At 37.0% G+C, this 21,801-nt stretch overlaps 1 protein-coding gene across 1 annotated transcript in view; it reads left to right on the forward strand.

Moving 5' to 3' along the window:
* The window catches only part of GRID2 (glutamate ionotropic receptor delta type subunit 2), a 777,731-nt gene that overhangs the window by 564,128 nt on the left and 191,802 nt on the right, over positions 1 to 21,801 (forward strand). Inside the window, exon 12 of the mRNA XM_084517560.1 lies at positions 7,912 to 8,031. Within this exon, the coding sequence (XP_084373686.1) occupies positions 7,912 to 8,031 (120 nt within the window). The remainder of the gene's footprint in view (positions 1 to 7,911; positions 8,032 to 21,801) is intronic.

Consider the following 21,801-nt stretch of genomic DNA (forward strand, 5'->3'; position numbering starts at 1 on the left):
TTTTTGAAGCAAACGTTTTGATATATCTACAATTTTTGAATGAAAACTCTTTAATTGTTTTTCTTTTCTACGTCATAATTTTTGAAGTGAAATCAGTGAGTTTGTTCACCAAAACTATCAAACACTAGTAGAAAATAATATCGTATTGAAAAATTATCACAGATTAGGGGATAAACCAGAGAAATGTACTATATTTATTATTTGTGAAATAAAGTAGAAAAAAGTTGGACAATTACATTCAGCTGGTGTTCTGTGGAATTTGTTGTTCCACTGCTATTGACATTAATATATATGCATAATAGAAATGAGGGAAGGAAAATGGATGACTATAGAGTCATCTAGTCTATACCTGGCCATTGCAGAACTATTTCTTAGATTAGATGGTGCTTTATCCAATGTTAAGTTCTCACTATTTCTCTGTGAATATTAGTTCATACCTAAATCATGCGTATTCCCCAAATGATTTTCTTATTCTTCAGCCCTTAAGTATATTTTTCCTACTTATTCCCTTTCTTCATGATGTTTAAAGACTCCACATACTTAGAGACAATTTTCACAGCCTTCCAGGTCAGCATTTAGTCAAAATATGCATAGGTTGGTTGTTTACCCTTCCCTGTAAGTTATTCTGTTCAGCCTCCTTATGTTATTGATGTCTTTCATAAAACTGTCTTCTCATTCGTCTGCATGTACTTTCCGGTAATGTGTATTTACATTTAAAGTGCTGGCAGTGTCTGCATTGTAAACACCAAAAAACAGGACAGTTAAAAAATAAAAATAAAAAATTAAGCTTTATTTATGTCTTTAATTAAAAGGACATAAAATAATTTTAAATATAATGTGGTTTTGTGAAGTTGCTGTTCTGTATTAGGTCTTTACAGCAGAAATGATGATGATGTAGGCAAAATGTAAAGCTCCTTGGAACACTTCCCCCCCCCCCCCCCCCCATCCAACCCAGGTCCAACCTGCGTTAGCTCCCAAATAATGCTTCAAGGACTTTCTTTGGTGGCTGTCCTCAGTTACCATTCTAATAGTTGGAAGTCATGAGACTGCAAGGATAATCCAGGACACATTTCTTATTACAGGGGCAGGATATGGCTCTAAGTGGCTCTAAAGAGTATCACAGGGCAATTTCAAATTCACATTTGGCAATCTCTTGTATTTTAAGCTACTTTACAGGCAAGGCTGATTCTGGAACTTTTCTTATCAACTTGCAGTTTGTAAATACTGGGGTGCACTTTAATAAACTAAAAGCTATTCCTACTTACTCAAATCCAGATAGGATGCCTGAGCCAGAGAAGTCAAAATACCCACTTCCACATTAGAATTAGAATTTGATATCTGAACTGAAGTTTCAGGCAAACTCTGGTAGTCCTGCTAGCAGTTCTAAATTTTAGTTTTGAAGTGATCCACCATGAAAAGGACTGGTGACTGTTTTGTATTTACAAATATTTGCTTGCTTGTGACGTTTGTGGGTGGGAGACTGATCCTATTCTCCTATATAAATGTCCTTCATGCTGTGTCTCACCACCATTGCATCTTTTTGCATCTCAAACAGCCAGGGTTTATTCCATTTTTCCTGTGTTGCCCTAACTAGCACGTCCAGTTTTTCTTCTTCCATTCCGCACCTCTTAAAATGGTGTGATTAATAAAATAAATTCCTTCTGTGGCCTTTCACAACAGAGCCACACTGTCTCAAAGATCTTTTTTTTGCAGTACTTCACCCTGAAATGTGAATAGAAACCATTAGTAAAAAAAATGAATGCATTCAAGAAGGCAAGAGTAAGATGAGGTTCCAGGGATTTGGTCAACTTGGTAGAAAGTGAATTGAACACTATAGAAATCTGTGACATGCAGTTAACCAAATTTATTTCCTGTTGCTTTTGGGTTTCTCTACTAATTGAATGAGATGGCTTTGACAATAAGCCATTTTGCAGGTGTAAATGGAAGTGTACAAATGTGTCTTGCACGCTGCATTGTGATGGCTAAGATGAATTTATGGAAGCAACATGATAAAGTTGAAAGTCAAAAGTAAGCCCAAAACTGCAGGCATAAATTACCTGTATGGATACTAAAGATTGCTGCAAAGTGTTGGAAAAAGTACAGGAAAGAGGAATTCTGCTTCAGTTTTGTGATCTACTTTCCCTTTGAATTCACTGACCTGGTTATTTAGAAGAACTTCAGGATCACAGTTTTGCATACTTTTTGTCTTCTATCATTGTGGAACATCCACTAAAACCAACAAATTAAAAGCATTTCTTAAAACCCTTTTCCTTAATTTTAATCTTGTAGGAAAAGAAGAAAAAATGGCCATGTGGTATTTAAGTGGTTTCAGAGTAGAAGATTCTGCATTTTCATCTTGAAGTCACCACAGTTTCAAAGATGTAGTGTATGCTGGAATAGCATAGGAAAACATTGCTACGGCTCAGAGCAAAGATACACTTGACATTCTTAAATGTACCTGGAAAAAGGATTCCCACCCCCTGCACAGTTTTAACTGTACCTTCATAACAATCTGAGTCGCATATTTTGGGGAGGTTTAGGTTGGATATTAGGAATAACTTTACCGAAAGGGTTGTTAGGCATTGGAATGGGCTGCCCAGGGAAGTGGTTGAGTCACCATCCCTGGAGGTCTTTAAAAGACGTTTAGATGTAGAGCTTAGGGATATGGTTTAGTGGAGGACTAGTTGGTGTTAGGTCAGAGGTTGGACTAGGTGATCTTGGAGGTCTCTTTCAACCTAGATGGTTCTGTGATTCTGTGATAGTTGGAATCACAGTCTTGTCCCGTATTGCCCCTCACCTCACTGTAATTTTAACGGATGGTCAAGTACAGTGGTGGTGGGGAAACAGTTAAAGAATGGATGCCTAGTTCCAGACTGCCTGCCTTAGAAAAGGACTAGCAGTGAAGTAACTGTTCTCCTGTCAGCAGCAAAGTGGAGGTAATGTTGCCATCTTACTGCTACTTGCAGCTTCTTGTCTTTAAGAAAGCAGAGAAATGGGTTCTTGAGGAAGCTTTTCTAGAAGAAAACCTGTCTTCTAGAAAAAGATCATGAAACGGGAATATCTGTCAGCATTTTAACTGCCAAAGGGATCTTCCTCTGATTTCTGGAAGGGAAAAATAAGAAAAGAGTTGGGAAATCTATATAAGCTATACACTGAAGTAAGAGAAAAGGTTGCTGATGTACCTGCAGCCCCACTGGCTAAAAATAGCAGAGTTCTGGAAGTAAATAGAGAAAATGGCTTCTTTGTGATTAATGAGCTAGTATGGAAGAGCAGGGAACAAGGGAGGATTAAAGAGTTTCAGAGATCTCTTGAAATAACAGAATGGCTATCTGAATCATTCCCTATTGTAACTTGTTACTTTTCATTCTTGAATACTTGATTCCTGGGTCTCTGTTCCTATAAACAACTCCAAAAGTTGATTTACTGTGTGATTTCAGCTGATTGGAAAATCTAAAAAGCCACTAAAATTAATAATAATAATTAAAAAAAAAAAAATCTAATATCTGTTTCTCTCCATTCTGGAACTGAATAAATAATTAAATTAATCAGGAAATACAATCCTACTAATGAATTTGGACAGCTCTGGCAATTAGACCTAAATTCACTTCTGCAATAGGAACTATCCCCAAATGCGTGCCCATTTTTTTTTTTTTATTTCTCGGTTAAGCTATTTCACTGTGAGAGTAATAAGTATTAGTCAAAAATAATTCTACTGTTGGAAAAATTAATCTTCCTGAATAGCCTGAGAATAAATGTAAGTAGGATTATATGGAGGATCAACTCAGAAAAAATGACATCAAGTTACTGCATATATTCACTCTCATTTACCTGATCTCTTCCCAGTCACATTTGCTTAGCTCACTGACAAACAACAAATTTTTAGTGCTAGCAGCAGCATAGAGCTGTTCCTTTGTGGAAAATGTGCTGCAACTTTGCTGTTTCGTGAATCACGGGCAAGAATTGTCAAATGGTTTGGGTCTCAGAACTGTCAGTTGTGTTCAGGGATGACGTGTGAAAAAGATGCCAAATTGTTTTTCAGACAGTGGTGTACACTCTTTTTCTGCAGGCACCTGAAAACAGTGTCTTTAGCTGTAATAATTTTATTAATTTTTTCAATATCAGATTTTTAAACATGGAAATCATATCTGATGCTTACAGCATTTTTTATGCCTATAGCCACACTTTTTTTTTTTTTTTTTTATTGCAAAATAGCTAGGGTCTGAGCATAACCAGAATTTGAAAAGGAGCTTTGTGAACAAGTGAAATATTTTGTAACTGATGACTGGCAAGCTGACATTCCCATGTGAAGTCCTGACTGCTGGGTAAATAGTACTTTCTTCAGGGACTTACTTACAGTATAACAGTGCCTAAGCATATATAAATTGTAGTTTATCTTGCCAGTCTAGAGGGGACTCAAGTAGGTTTTGACTATATTGCCAGCTTTATAATAGCTCTGCGAAGCCCAGAGCAGTAATCAGAAACATAAGTAAAACATTTTTGTCCTAACAACTGACATTTCACTCTTCGGTTTTAAATGTGTCAGGAAATTGCATGGTTGTGGCTCAACTGTAGAAGAATTTTAGAGTGGATAATAAATCTGTCTTTTTTCCCAAATAGCATTGTTTCTGTAAGTTAAATGGAATGAAAAATTTATTTGGCTCTTACCCATTATCTTAATTAATGCTGACATGGTTTGAAAAAACCTCATCAGGAAGTTAGTGGATCAGTAACTGTCACACGGATTGCCATTTCCACTGTGATCTCTTTCCACTTTGCATTAGAGGAGGGATATAAAACACATTCAGTAAATCAAGGAAGTGTTTGAGGGATCCACGCTGTGAAAGACTAATGTACACTGTGTGCAGAAAAATGGGAGCAGTGTCCTGAAGCTCTCACTAGGCCATATGCTGTGCTGTTCCCTCAGCCATGAGCAATAAAACAAGCTCATGTGCCAGGCAAAAAAGGTTGCGTGGGGCAACAAGAACCAGCAGATTTCTATTACAGGACTTCCTGGCCTGTGGGGCTGAGGCAGCAAGGCAGGTCACAGGTGGAACTAAGATGTCAGGACCTCTAAGATGTTTCCTATCAGATTTTACTGTTGTTTTTCATTATATGGGTGGTTCCACACTGTTTTACCTCTTTTTCTTCACTTTCCAGGCCGGGAGCATTTCCATATAATCTGAGCTCTTATTACATTTATTTCTGGTGTACACAGTGTAGGAAAGAAAACTCTAATCAAAGACACTCTTACATGACAAATCTTCAAAGCATGAGAAAATTACCAAATAGATGAATGAGAAAACTTGTTGTTATGGTTACTGCTGGATTTCAGGCAGATAAAAATAGCTTACAGACATGCAGTTTGTATCTTGCCCCAACATTTGCAGCCATTTAACAATCAAGGAAAATAAACTTACACAATGGTTTTGGATAGATTCCATTTCAAAATCCAGTAGCACATCTGTTGGCCTGTACTAGTTACGAGCCATATCCAAGGAAACCTGTGCTTTCATAAAAGGTGGATTTCATTGCTTCATATGTAACCGAGGTGAAGTCCTTCTTCAAATGATCTTTTTTTTTTTTTTGATTATATTTACTCAAATAGAGACAAGAGTTGCCAAAAAAGAAAGAGAGAGCAGTTTAATATTTTAGTCTGAAGTATCAAAAATCACTTACATTTGAGACATGCTTGTATCTTCATGTTCCATAAGTTATTAGGAGTGCTCTCAACCTGAAAAATTAACTTTAAAATCCCTAATTTGAAAGCACTTTGCAACAAAATAAGAAAGAAGAAAAAAAAAAAAAAAAAGAAGTTCCATACACACTTTCTACTGCACTGAGCATGTATGTGAACGGAACTTTTTTGTTTCTTATTTCCTTTATTTTATCATTTCATTCCAGAGTTTACACTTGCTATTTCTAGACATTTCATGAGGCTAACTTGAAAACATTATGCATCTCAGGTGGTTTATAACAGTGTAATTAATTTTCGTGCTCAGACCCCCATATTCAATTCACATTGTGGGGGAAAAGTTTTAGGAAGTAGAATAGGAAATATGAAGTAGAAGTATAATAAAGGCAGCATATGGTATCAGCTCAGTGGTGAAGGAGTAGGAACAGGTGTAGGCTGTCAGGGAGGGGCAAGTCAGCCAGGTGAAAGTTTCTGGGAGTCAGACGGAGATCCCTAGCCTTGCAAAACTGAGCTGTTTCACAGGCATTTCCACATTACATATACCATGAAATTCCAGTTTAATTACTCAAAAAGACAGATGAGCCTGTATAAGGAAAAAAGACATGTACAACAGGTTGGTTTTTTGTTGTTGTTGAAGAATAGTATGTAGTCAAATGAAATTTACAGAAATTTGTTTTGTATTTATGAAACTTGGATATTTACCTAAGGACAAGTTCAAATGATTTCACAGGTAATCACAAACTCACTGAGTCTTTACTCTGTACCAGCCAGAGGTACGCTATCCCAATCTAAAAGCCATGAGTGTGTGATTATTACAGGATTGTGCTCAAGCTAACAAGTGATCTCAGAGTTCTGATAACCATAATAATATGCATCAAAATTGCCCAGATGACTTGGAGTCATGCTGAAAAAGACTGTGTGGTCATACCTTTTAATCAGGATTGTGTTTTTTCACTTTTAGTACTTCATCTGAAAAGTAGAGATTATAGAAAAGGTTAAAAATACATATACATGCAAAGTATTTTCTTGTTATTAGCTGAAAATGACACATTATGAACTATGTAGAAAATGTTGCCCTGACAATGCAAATCTCTAATCTTAAAGTTTTAAAGGTATCGATGAGTAAATTCCTCATTTTACAGTAGTCATACTAATGTTTTACAAAAGATCAGAACTTTAAGAAAACTCTCAATTTATGTTTTGAAGAAAAGCTATGCATTTTGTATGGTTTTATAACAGAGGTAATTAGTTTTTTTTTCTGTGCATACATAAAATATTATTAAGGTTTCTTGGATGAAGTGGGTTAAACATGTAATTTTTCCTACATCAAAAAAAAACATGGAAATTTTCTAAGGCTAAAGGTTTTCACTGCAGGCATTTCACACGGCTCTGTTGATTTTACAGTTCCACGTTATCATAGTTTTTATAAAAGGCTGAAATGTTTGCCATGTTGAATGAACCCTGGAATATATTTTAAGAACTGTTATGGCATGTACAGCCCTTTCAGTTTTGATTCTTTATAGTAAATACTGTTTCATCTTTAGTATTAGCCCTTCTGCCTAAAATGTAGAACAAAGTAGAAGCAAGCATGAAAATTTGCTGCACTACTGTTTATCTGATGCATTCCTAGTTTCAGAAAAGATTTGTGGAGGAAAACAACTGATTATAATCAGCTAAACAAAACCCTCATCACTTGTATGGATCACATATGGTGGTGATCTCAAAATGCTTCTAATTTAATCCAAAACTCAACCTGATATCCTGTGGAAACCTGTTTTGGATGAGAAATGTTTGGGGGAAAGAGCAAAGTCATTTTTGTATAATTTCTTTTGTATGTTTGTCTTTAGTTTTGATTCCACTAAAACTGGTTGCAAAACTGCTTTTCTTGATATGGGATTAGAATTTAATGTCTTACTGTTGGTACAAAGAGCAAATGTTGGCATGCAAATAAGCTAAAAGTAAGACTACTGCTTGTTATTACATCTCTCAGCATTGTTGAGTTTGATTGTTTTGTGAGGAAATTTAGTGACAGAGGGACAATTTAGGGTTCAGAATTTTTAGGGATATGTGGACTTCAGAAAATTGTCCTCATTCTGGTAGTTGTATGTGTATAAGTAGCACAAAAATCCCTTGAAGAAACAAAAGATTGTTATTAATTGGCTACTTCTCAGTTTTCACTCAGTTTTCTTTTTGTTGTCATTCTTTTTGTTTTTCAATAGGGTGGAGTGAATGGTTTGACTGGAGAACTGGAATTTGCAGAAAATGGGGGGAATCCAAACGTTCACTTTGAAATTCTGGGGACAAATTACGGAGAAGATCTTGGCAGAGGCATCCGTAAGGTGAGACTACATATTATTCAATCAAGACACTGCTTTTTACTAATTTTTTTTAAAACTATCTTGTGTGCCAACCTGACAGAAAAGTATTTGATGACAGACAACATGTACATATGGTTGAGAGGAGTAAGAAATGTGAGAAAAGTCGTGAACTTCTAGATACCCATCCATTTTATCATTGCAAAGAGCATTGCAGTTGACCAAGGTGTTGTTCGTAATACACAGTATGCTAATCGGCTGGTAGGCGATTGCAAAAGACTAGCAAACGCTGTTGTTTTGTAATCCTTGCAAGCCATTTCAAAAATATCAAGTTTTACATTGGAAGATATTTAGAGCTCTCAGCTTTATACTTGATGCTTATGGTCACAGTAGGATGCTTCAATTGTTGGATGATTAAAATTCATAGCTATAGGAAGAGAAAGTCTGTTGTGAGATAGACATTTTTGTAATTTCTTGTCTTCACTCCTATGGAAACATCCTGTACTTACAAACTTTTACAGAAAATATGTAAAGTTAGGTACTTAGCTGCCAGACACAGTCCAAATACTTTGACTGAGATTGGGTAAATTGCATACATCTAGAGCAAAAGAAGCGGGTCTCTATTTGCAATTCATATCCTTAGCTTTGTAGGGTTAGCCCCCTGTCTGAGATGGCAAAAGTAGCAAAAATCACACAGTAACATTTCAGAAATGAGAAGGGTAGATAAGCTTTTTCAGTAGCAGCTCTTCTTCAAAAACAGACCTCCTGAAAGATAATACCAAGATTTTTGAAATTTACTGTATTGGATCATGCTGGTTTTTATGGGTACCTAACCTGAAGGTATTGTCTCAAAGCAAATGATAGAGAAAGTTATCTTAATATATATATACTGCTTCCATGTGTCAGTGTCACTATATGATGAAGTACATCATTTGTCTGCATACCTTCTGCAGTAATAGATAAGTGCTCTGAAAGAAGAGAGAGATAAATAAGAAGTTAAAAGTGACTCTCAACTCCTCTGATTTTCATCAGAATTTTTGTTCCTTTCCTGCTGTTTCTGGCTCCATTGTATCATCTGTTGTCAATAAGTTAATACACATGTGCCTATAGCTATGTCACCTTGAGCAGAGATCCTGACAGATGCCTCGGAAGCTAAATGGGGCTGGATCTTGTTAATATTTAGAGGGGCACTTTGCAAAGCCTTTAGGCAACCAGAATGTTGGATGAATCTTTATTCCCTCACCTACAAATTGAGTCTGTTTCAACATATTTGGACTTGATTTATTTTCCATGCTGTGCGTTTAGGAGCTATTTATTTTTTAGACCAACTAAGTAGTCTTTCCTAAGACAAATCTGTTATGTCTTGATTTAATTTAATTGATTGATTTTTGTTGGTTTTTGACTTCAGGCCTGTCTGGGCAAATGCCTGAGTGCAGCATGCAGTTGTGTTCTCCCATTTCACAAAAAGATAGAACCGAGAGAGATCTATAGAAGGGACTGGGAAATACAGAAATGCTTACAGAACTTCCTATCTTTTCTAACTCCTCTTCAGCAGTGTAATTTAAATATAAGGCACAACTTTAAAGTATGGTATAGTTTACATTTAAAGAGGAAACTAATGAGCATGGGCACACAAGTTGTGCAAAGCAATGGCATTCCGAAACAAGCAAACAGGCTTTTTGAACCTTCCTAGTTTATTCTTTATTGCACTTCAAGGACAAAGAGACATTCATTATCTTTGGAAGGAAATAGTTTGTCAAAGAGAACAGAGTTTTGCACAGAATATAATTAGACCATGAAAATCAGTGTCATAAGACCCTGTTCAGAAGAGAAACAAGGTTAAAAAAAATAAAAATACATTTTTTCAGTTTCCTACTATGTTTGGCAAGATGAGCATTTAAATTTATATAGAGAGAATACAAGAATTTTTTCCTGATGGAAGTTGCACTATAAATGTCTATTTTCAGAGTTTTATGGTGCACTGCAGCTAAAATAAATAAATAAATAAATATGTCCAGAACAGATTTAATCTGTTCCAATATTTTTTTCTAAATGACATTCAGTGATCCAGAGAAAATTCTTTTCTCTGAAAGCTTTCTTTAGAAAGAAATTTCTATATACATGGTGAGAACTGTTCCTGAATGTGTCTTTCAAAATAAAAAGATCAAAATAATTTAATTAAGCATTTATTTATTTACATATTTATTTCAGTTGAACCATAAAAGGATTTAAAATGAATATGGTATTTACAGTCAATGTCATACATACAGTCAAAAAACAAGCTTTGGGGATCCTAAAGCATTTACATCAGAGATGAAGAATAAAATATATTTTAAGGTGAAAATGCCAGATTTTAGTTTTAGTGCTTTGACAAAAGTTCATGTATTTTGAAATTTTACTTTTCAAATTATGAGCCACTAGTGTTGGAAGCAAATTGTAATAATTACAGGAGTCAGATGTATTTTTGCTAGTCACTAATTAAAGTACTCTTCAGATTTTCATGTATTTAGTAGTCTTAAGTACAGAACTACTGAACCATCTTTACTTCTTAGCTCTAGTGGAAGCAGCTGCAATTAGTATACTGAAATTTCTAAACAAATGCATCTTCCCCAATTAACGTGTTTCCAAGTACTTTTGCAGAAGATAATGAAGGGTGAAATCATGACAAAAGGCCCATTGAAGTCATTGGGACCAGAAGGTCACATCAAGTCAAGTGTGTAAAGAATTTTTTATTTTTTTTCCTGAGGAATAATTAATTGATTTTAATTAAAGAAAGTAACATTTTAAAAAGCACTCAGATTTCTCAAGAATCCAGATTGTGTTTGAAGGAAGTTCTGTTTGGGTCCCTGAGTTATTCGGTTACCTCTGAAAAGTTCACCTATTTTTACAGGTTAATAATCCTTGGACTCAAGAATACAAGCATTTTAGGAAGAATCAAGAAGTTACATGTGTGTTTGTCTTTACTGCCTAAATTAAACCATGTACCTAGCAGAAACTGTCTGCAAGTCCCCACCTTCAACTTTCATGGGTTACCATCATATCTGGAAAGTAGTGGGAGCATTGACATGAAAGTTCCTTGTGTAGGGAGCTTTCATCTTGCAAGGAATTAACAAATTCAGCAGTGGGATTTGCCTGAAATACAACTTATCTCACCTTGATGTACTGTTACATCTGCAAATACCATCCATCACCTTGCAGACTAGGGATTGCTTATGTGTTGCTGGGGTCAGATACTTTGAGTAATACAGCTAGATCACTGCCAGATACTGATTTTATTGAAACCAGTGGTGATACAGTTCCAAGGAAACTGCAGAAAAACTCTTGCTTTTTTACATATCATGCTGTGGCTTGCATTTGTGCAGATATAGTTATATTCAGTAAGAGACACGGGAGTATTTCTGACATTTCTCTGTTGGCATTTGTCTGTTGGTATTTGACATTTGAGTGTGTATTCTTTGACATTTAAATTTCAGTGCAATACTTTTATCTATACTGTTGAAATAAAAGCTGCCATTCCACTGAATAACTGTCCAACAAACAATTGAATGGAAGGGAGTTGATAGCTCAGAGGAGTACTGTCCTATATCTAACTGGTGTAGAAAACAGCATTGCAAGAATAAAGTGTTTTTTATGTTTCTTCCAGTGCTCCATGTAATCCCAAGTGGACTCATTCTCAAAGGCTTTGAGCTAGACCTTTTGAAGTTTAGAGGACTGTCTTGGTGTTCCCACACTGTTTTTCTTACCGCACATGGTCATTTGGAAACTGTACATTTTGCTCTGCCTCTCTATCCCCATTAGTGTACACCCACCTCCAATGTATTTCCCTTGTCTTCTGGAGATAGTTTCTGTCATTGCCTCCATATGGAGACATGAGAGTATGTGCCAGGCTCTTGTCTATCTCCCTTGCTGCACCGCAGTGTCCTTGTCAGGGCTTCCTTTGCCTTCAGATCACCTAGGGATGCCTCAGAGCAAGGACCAAGCCAGGAGTATGCAGGAAAACAGATTACCTGGGAGGGGCAGCTGAGTAACCCCAGATGCTGTGAGGCTGTAGCATTCGTCTGGTAGGATTTCAGGACTCTGCCCAAAAACCTTTTCATTTAATGACCATAAGGAGAATGTCTTCTATATTTTAATCCAAGGGATATCTGTAGTGCAAAATATTTAATGTGAATGTAGGTGAAGTCAGCCTGTGGCCATAATGCTTAACAGATGTGGTGTTCCTCTCTGCTCTGCTAGTTCGAATGATGGGATATCATAACGCCCTGTGGCGTTAATGCATGAAAGTTTTTATTTTACAGATTATTTAGAGTTACATGCAACATTTTATAGTTGTATTGTTTGTTCAGAGATGGGAAAACTGTACTGCACTTTTTTGTTTTCATTCTAGTAAAATGATTGCTACGTCTCACCTAATCTGAGAATAGTTGATTGCAATAGTGGTATTGCCTTGTTTTCCAGCCTATCATTTTTTCTTACATTTGCATCAAGAAGCAACATATATTACAAGTGTATATTTGGCTTCACTCTTGCAGAAGCGGCTGTCTCTTCTGCTACAGTTAAAACTTTTTTCTTTCATCTTTTATTCCCTTTTGCTTCATTAGTTAAAAAGAGGAGTTAAGACAGCTCTGCTGACACCTGTTAACTAGCACTATTTAATAACCAAGAGCGGACACAGTATTTTCGTCTTGGTTAGCTACTTGAGGTAAATTACAGGTTCACCGGTTCCTTTTGTGATCATGATCAAAGGTAGAGCTCTGTAAAGTGATTTAAAAATGTATATATATCAGCACTTGGTACTTTAAGCTGTGATCTGTCTTAGCTGCTTCTAAAGGCTGATGCGCAGTTTATGATGTGACTGGAAGATACACCTGGAATTTACAGAGACATTGTTGAAGGTGTACTTTTTAGTGAGCTGAAAAGAATTTTTGCTGTGTCTGCCTCTAGCAGTGATAGCAATGATAGACCTGGCAAAGTACTAACATGATGCTCTCTTTAAAACAACTTTAAATACATAAACAGCCCGCTAAAAATGAGATAAAGAAGTAATTAAATACCATGGTGGATGGAGGCTGGCTGTTCTAGTCCGGTGCTTTACTTACTTATTCTGAAGAGTATCATTTCCTTCCTTTATTTAGTGCTGTGCAATGGGTGAAGATACAGTGACTGATCCTTCCCATCCTGTTAGCTTCCAAAAATATTTTGTGAAATTTCAATTTAATCTAATTTGGCTAGAAAAGTTGGGAATTTGGATGTTACCACAGTGAAACTTGCATTAGTAAAGAACAGTGACTTACTTCAAAATGTACTTCTGTTTAGTTTAAGTCAATCTAAACAGACATCGCGCATATTAGACTTCTGAAGACTAAAGCAATGGAGATTGTATTCCTGAATTTGATAAGTTTAAAAAAAAATCCCTGATTTGATTTTGAATAAAGCATATTCTTTTAAAATGTGAGACTGCAGAAAGAGACTGACTCAGAGTAATTTATAGCCTACCATCCACAGAATCTGTTAGGTTTTGGACTCCGATGGGAAAAGAGATCTGAATCCTGGTGTTAGACAGTCCAGGTGCCTGCCCTGACCCCAGGCTGTTTGTCTGGACAATCAAATATTTCAGTGTTCATAACAAAGAGTGAAGTAAAGAAGTTAGAAATGGATTCTGTGATGCAGTGGATGCAGCCAAAGGAATATGGAAAACCAAGGTTCAAGTCCTTCTAGTAGTCCTTTATTTATGCAGAGCAGCTAATATAGGATGTGTTATGAGCAACCCCATGAATTACTCACCTGTAGAGTGGGACATTCACCAGGAATAAGGAGCCTGAGTCATATTTGTGGGCAAATTTAGCTAGCACACAAACTTTCAAACTCCAAATAAAAGCCTACAAAGCTAAGGCAAACCCAGTGTGATAGCAACATGGTATCCCACCTATTTCTTCTAAGAAGAAGGATGGTAAGCTATGCCTGCTGAGCTTATGCGCTCAAGCATTCAAAGGTTGAGGGACCTGTCATAAAAAGGAAAGCTGATTTTATGCTGTGAGTCAGGTAGGTGTCCAGGTTTCTCAGTTCTAAATAATGGTTGGTTAAGTGGCTAGTTAAAATGCATCTCAAGCAATTAAATTACAGGCTTATGCAGTTTTCAGCATGCAGATGCATGGCTTTAGCAGTGACGTTTATAGAGGTGTAGGAGTTTGAAGTCCCCCAAATCTTTCAAGCCTCCTAGTAACTGTAGAATTCTGAAATGAAGGTTTTGCTCCTGCACTGCGAACAGTGGGAAAAAGATAAAATGCAGTGTGGCAGGAAGGGACAGTGCAATAGAACCCTGGGGAGAAGCATTGGTGTCAGACAAAAAATTCCCCTTGGGACCTTGGGGCTCTGTCGTATTTCTCTTGGCAGTTTTGGCAGGGATGAGTCCATCTCTATTTTGCTCAGAATTTCCATTCTTGTCAAAACTAATTTAAATGCTCTTACTGAAAGCTGCTTTTGGTGGATTGGGAGCTGCCTATTTTGAGTGATTGTTTTCATTAGAAAGAAACAAATATTTTATATGCAATTAAAATTATATAGTTTTGTATTTTTTATTCATTTTTATTCATCAGGATAAGAGGTTTCATTTTACCCCCTTGCTGCTAATAATACAGTTTTCTTGGAAGCAAAGAAAAGGAAAAATACTTATCTCTTTCAAAGTTGTGGTTTTAATTTCCTTGAATATCTTGTTATGACAATTGACACTTGAGAAAGATCAGCCATAATAAATAAATAAGTAAAAGGTACTAATTGTATCTGTAACTCCTGTTTTCCATTGAAGCTGTTAGGCAAATGCCTAACCACAAAGGCTGCACTGTGATTATTCCGTATTTCAACATTGGTGTAAGAGCATGGAGTGCCACAGAATTTCACTCATTTATTTTTTATCAGTAAGGATTTATTTTTTTATTTTTTTTTTGTCCTATGGTATTCTTAAAAGCAGAAGTGCTCTGAGTTGTTTTTTTTGTTTGTTTGTTTGCTTAAATAATGAGCGTGGGAAAGACAATTTGGACTGAAACGTTGGTCAGATTAATGCAGTGTATGAAACTTGATTTATATCCTTTACCATTAGACACTTTTCTTTTCCTCCATTTTGGGGTTCCACTCTTCCCTTTGCCCTGGTTACAGTTGGCCACAGGCTGACCAGACCAAGGGATTGTTTTGCCATACTTTATGTCTGTAATTGGTAAGCATTTACAGTTTGATTTGTTGGGCACACTTTTGAAATACCCTTGCTATGGTTATATGGCTTTTTCTGCTGTGTAAGTAGCTGTGAGAGCCTCCCAGTGAACATGGATCTACAAAAGTGGCTGGCAAGTTGTGGATTTTCATCCTTAAATACTTCAGCTGAGCACATTAGCTTTGTAACTCACTTTAGAGATCTAAAGAGCTTGGAAACTTTGAAGTGCCTCCAAAGTGACATTTTAAGTAATGTCAGAAGGAACTGTGTATATTTAAGAATGGACTTAATGCTTCATTGACGTCTCAGGCAGTAATGCTACTATATGATTTTGCAAATCCTGTTAGGGACTTCTCCCCACTTTTAAGTGCTTCAGAAATGTTGTTCATCATCCTTAAAATTAATAGGATAAAGCACTCAGCTTAACCTGAAGTTATTCGCTTTAAGGTAAGGATTATTAATGAAATATAGGTAAAATTCAGAATTAAAGCTTTCAGTGTTTGCCTTCAGCTCACAAGAGTAGATTTGGTTTTGACCAAAGCTATCACCTCATGAAAATGAAGTCATTTCATGGATACTTTTAATGGAAAAAAAATCCCAGACAACCCCAAATTTGTGCAGGATTTGCTGTTCCACCTGGATGCATACAAGCCTATGAGACCTGATGGGACTCATCCCAGGGTACTAAGAGAGTTGGCTGATGTCATGTCTTAATTATTTTTTAATGGTCTTAAGAAGCTCAGGAAGTCCCTGTCAAGTGGAAGCTGGCAAACATTCCAGTTTTGAATAAGGGCAATAAAGAAGACCCTGGTAATTACAGGCCTGTCAGTCTCACTTCAGTGCCTGGTAAAATTAAGGAGATTATTCTGGGATTTATTGATAAACACCTGAAAGACAATGCAGTCATTGGTCACAGCCAGTGCAGGTTCATAAAGGAAAAGTCCCACTAAACGAACTTAATTTCCTTTAATGACAAAGTCAACCACGTAGTTGACCAAGGGAAGCCAACTGATGTAATCTTTTTGGATTTCAGAAAAGCTTTTGAATCTGGTACTCACAGTATCCTTCTGGACAAAATGTCCAGCATACAGATAGACAAATACATACTATAATGGGTGAGCAATTGGGTGATGGGTTGAGCTCAAAAGGTAAATGGAGTTACCTCAGACTAGCAGCCAGTCACTACTGAGGTTCCTCAGGCCTCCATTTTAGGGCCAGTTCTCTTCAATGTTTTCATAAATGCTCTGGATGCAGGACTTGAAAGCGTACTAAGTAAGTTTGCAGGCTTCACTACACTGGGAGCAGTGGTTGACTCCATTGAGGACAGAGAGATCTTCACAAATTAGAGGGTTGGGCAATAACCATCAATATGAAGTTTAAGAAGAGCAAGTGCTGGATTCTGCACCAGAGATGAGTCAAGCCTGGCTTTACATACAGTCTGGGGGACAAGAGGCTGGAGAGCAGCAGCCCCGTGGAAAGGGATCTGGCAGTTCTTGTAGATGTCAAGTTGCACGTTAGTAAACAGTGTGCCCTGGCAGCCGGGAGGGCCAACCATATCCTATGGTGCATCAGGCACAGCATCACATGCCAGTCGAGGGAAAGGACTGTCCCTCTGTACTCTACACTGGTGTGGCCTCACCTCAAGCACTGCGTGCAGTTTTGGGTGCCACAGTATAAGAAGGACATAAAATTGTTAGAGAGTTCCCAAAGGAGGGCAACAAAGATGGTGAAGGGTCTAGAGGGGAAAGATGTATGAGGAGCAGCTGAGGTCCCTTGGTTTGCTCAGACCAGAGCAGGTTGAGGGGAGGCCTCATGGCGGCCTGCAGCTCCCTCACGAGGGGAGGGCGGGTGCTGAGCTCTGCTCTCTGGGGACAGCAACAGGACCCGAGGGAACAGCATGGAGCTGGGACAGGGCAGGGTCAGGCTGGGGGTTAGGGAAAAGTTCTGCACCCAGAGGGTGGTCGGGCACTGGGACAGGCTCCCCAGGGCAGTGGTCAGGGCACCAAACCTGCTGGAGCTCAAGAAGTGTTTGGACAATGCTCTCAGAATAAGTATGTATGTTTAACCCTAAAGTAATCCAAAAGAGGGGGTGTAGTTATTGATTTGTAAGGTGAAAGGGGTGACAAAAACTAGATCTTTGGCCACTTAAGTATTTCCATCCATATCTGGATGTAAACTGCATATCCTATTCAAAAATTAATAGTAATTGGAAAACCATGTAGACAGGAGAAAAGGATGATAAAAAATTGAGCTACTTCTTTTAACAGGAGGCATGATGAGACAGTACTGGGAAATGGGTCATTTAGCTTTAGCTTTTCAGGGTGCTGGAGGGTGCCATTCTGATCTCTGAATTATGAGCTCAATGCGCAGCCAGGGGAAGGCTAAGGTGTGTAAAGGTTATGATACAGATTGTAGGTGATGATATGTGGAAGTAGGTCTACAGAGATTTCACCTGATTTGATAAATTGTTAGGGTTTTTTGTTTTTTTGCTTTGCTTTTTTTCCAAAAGCATAAGCTGAGTTGACACAAGTAGGATGGCCTGCTGTGTCGTGCCAAGACAGAACTGTGTCTCCCCACAGTACTGAGCTGTTGCTAATTTGCACATTTTTGTGAGGGGTTTCTACTTGAAGGCTATGTTTTCTCACAGGCTGTTGAGCCTCTGTGGTATGTCTGAAAGGGCTGGCAGGCCCGTATTGATCAAAACTTTTCTGGTACAAGTTCTGAAGTAGGCAGATTGTTCTTCTTTCACAGTGAGATTTCTTTGTTCCAAGCTAACCTATTTATAGGAAAATATGAAAGCATGTCTTATTAGATGCTGAATGTTTGTGTACAGCAGAGATGAAAGCAAGTCTTCTTTTTTTTTTTTGCTTGTTTGTTTGTGGAAAGACTATTTCATTGAGCTTGATGGTGATGACATTTTCCTGATGGTAATCAGTAGTATTCTCCTGCAGTGGGGTAAACAGTCCTGGTAAGCACAATGACCTTTGCTTCTGTGGACAGAGAGTGTTTGGTGTCACTTTATACTAAAGCGGGGAGAACCCAAAAGCAAACATTTAGTCCCTTTATTTCCCTCTCCACAGGCTGTGGGATCTAGAGGAGCTAGCCAAGTCATAAGCTGATTGGGGAAACTGGTAACTGAATTAATTGAAAATGTAGGGTATGTGGATTTCCAATGAGAGGACTTTTTGTATATCTATGTAATATCTACCACCCTCAATCTCTGCACCTTGGGAGTATATTTACAGTGGGAAGGAATGTGAAAACATCCATGAGACTGCTAAAGGCTCCCAAATTCATCAATGGGACACAGTTATCTATAGGCAAGTTTCAGTACGTTAGCAGAGAGTCAAGGGTCAGCTGTCCCTTGGTGAGTGGAGAGTGGTGCTTGCTAGGGAGAACAGCTCAAGTTGATGGGGGAGTTTCCCCTTTGGACTGGGCAATAAAATGTAAGTGCAGTGGTTAGCTAAGGAGAAGGAGGAGAAATGATGTGTCAAACTGTGGAAATTGTTTCTGCTGTTGTCAGCATAGCAGAGCTGAAAATACAGTAAATCTGTTTGTTGTGTTGTTTTTAAGATGCATAAGAAACTAATGGTGATATTTGAAAAGACAAAGAGAAGCATCCCAGTGATGTCAACTTAGATAATGTATCATTGTTTATATTGCATTTTAGTTTCCAGTTCATATATTTCAAACTATGGCAGAGTTTATCATGCATAAATCATCATTTGTAAAGTAGAAGTTTTGAATTACTTTTTTCTAATCTACCAGAAGAATTTCAGAATTAGAAGCAGTATTTTGTTGTTTTGACATTGCCTTTATGCCATTCCTGAGATACGTTTCCCATATTAATTATGGGAAATATTAACTATGTTTCCCATATTTCTGCAATTAAAAGAAACTTGTGATTTCCAGAGATAAGAAGTTACTTCTGTGTAATAGGAAAGGGCCTCCTCACTGAACCTTTTGAGTTCTTTTCAAATGATAAAGATGAGGTTGATGAAACTTTCAGTAACTTCATAATATTTATAGTTCTTTCATAGTGTTGAAAAATTGTTATGATCCAGCCTTAAAATCACAGTGCTTGGGTTTTTGCCCATTTGGAAGTTATGATATAATGCCTTAATCAAAGAGTAAGTTACAATAAAAATTAATAATAAATACTCTTGTTATGGTGTATTACTACTTAAAAATACACAGCAGAAGTAATAGAAAAAGAGTGATATGCATTGTCTCAAGTGCTTCACATATTCATCACAGTAATTAGAATGAATTTAACTTGATGTAACCTCTTTCTGAAAAAAATGTGTTTCAGGGAGGGAATATGTTTTAAGGAATACTGCAATATATGTCTGGGAGATGTGTCAGAAGATAATCTCAGGCTTACTTACAATCCTACTTCACTGAGTTTCTCAAAACCTGTGAAACTTATTATGGACATTTCTATTTGAAGTGCAGTGGTGGGAAAAAATATGTTTCTTGTATAAACAGGAAAGGACAGGGTGGTATGCATTGTAAAAGAGTTTCTACTGAAATATGAACTCAAATTGAAGTTTATTTCAGTAGTACATGTGAAAAAATTTATGACAGCTTTAAAAAGCTCACTGAAATTTATTGCAAGTGATGGTACGATGATACTGAGGTGATGAAGTTGAACTAGCAAATTGCTGTAACTAGTAAAGTTAGCATATTTGTAGACAGCAGAAACATACATAAAGATAAAAGCGCATACAGGAAATGGTATCTCCCTTTTAAAAAAAAAAAAAAAAAAAGAAAAGGAAAAGAAAAGAAAATCAAACTCCTTTTGCAGTGGAGTTGTCCAACAATTCCATCTAAGAGAGCGATGAGCCAAAGCAAAACCAGAGATACAGAACAAAATAAATAGTTCAGTTGGAATGGGCCTTCAAAGATAATCTAGTCCAACAGTCTGAGCACTTTGGGGCTAACCAAAAGTTAAAGCATGTTAACATCTCTTGAACGCAGATTAGGAGCAAAGACATGGCTAGAGCAAGAAATAATGGCTGTTACTGTGGCTGGGCGAGCATTGTTAAGGAGCCCCCACCTCTGAAGCAGAAATTCCGGTTATTCACTCTTTCATGAGTGATCCCAGTGTCATTGCAAATATTGCCACAGTTACCTGTTCTCTATTACTCCTACACTCGGCTCTCCTGTGATAATCATGCTACTCTTCAGATGTATGATCTTTAGCATGTACCTGCTTCATTTGTTGACTCTTTGTACTTCTTTCATCTCATCTTTGCTTTCTCATTGTGTTCCTTAGAGCTCAGGTTTAGTTACACATTCACTGCATTTTCTTGATGCATGCTGAAGCTAGCTGCTTCTGTGACTTATTCTAGTCATACACATAGTCTGAAATTCTGGATTTGTTCATTTTGCGGCACATTGTTTTGCTTTTATGTTTATTTTGAAAAATGCACTTTTATGATAATTATTGTATACGTATTATAACCCATAAAAATCTGATTTAAAGTATACATTTTAATGGAGTGTGTTAATAATGAGCATTAGTGCTTTACATTAACATTTTCATGAAATGTGCAGTTTGTATACACCTCTGCTTATTTTGTATCAAAACTTTATTATTTTTAAAAATAATGTAATTATACTTTAAGGCCTCTGTTCTGGTGTTTTGCATCAGCTGAGTCTAGGATGTTTTAGTACACAAAGCATTAATATTCGGAATTAGTACTCTAGTACTCTTACCTCTACATTTACTAACTACTGACAAAATCTGTCATTTCCCTGATAATAAGAAAGTCTAAGATTTTCTTAGTTCATTTTAATTTGTGCATTATATTACTTGAGACGGGTATTTGAAATATAAACATACTAAGTAAGAAAATAAATATTTTAGCTAGAGTCTACTTAAATAACATATTCATGATTAAACCACGGTCATCACTCACTGGAACTGTAGTATTTAATGCAATTTTGTTAAAATATTTATTAAATTCTAAAGGGGAGTATCAGTCCTAGTTATGACACAGCAAGTAAACAATTTTATAAACTCTTTTTCTCATATCGCTCCTTTCTTCATTAAGAATTATCTTTGTCTTCTTCCTTTTCATGTTTGACCTGCCATAACCACCTTGCCCAGCAAATCCCTATCCTCCTGGCCCATCCAAGTCTGCTGCTAGGGATATGGGTTTCTTGCTGCTTCATTCAGCTTTTTACTCAAATTACAAGTTCTGCTTCTGAAGGTAGAAATTTGATGAGCATGATTTGTCTTTCAATGTACCGTACAGTGAGGTTGCAAGACCCACAGCAATTTTGCATTAGCAAAGAATGATGTCTGGGCATGTTTATGTTTTGCTGAGATGCTGTAGGTGATGGTGTCAAATGCATGAAAGGTTTCACAGTGGAAGAAAAACCTGCACAGGAAACGTTATGTCCAAGCATTGGGTTAGGTTGATGCTCCAATTCGCTGTCATAGCAGTTTTGTTCACATAGTAGATTTTAGCTAGTGATGCTACTTGATAGATCTAATTCTACAGAATTTATTCCAGAACAATGCTGCAACTTAAAAAATAAATAAATAAAAAAAATGAAGTGCCACATGAGTGGATGTTAAT

The sequence above is a fragment of the Aythya ferina genome, assembly GCF_964211825.1.
Source record: "Aythya ferina genome assembly, chromosome: 4".
Lineage (NCBI taxonomy): Eukaryota > Metazoa > Chordata > Aves > Anseriformes > Anatidae > Aythya > Aythya ferina.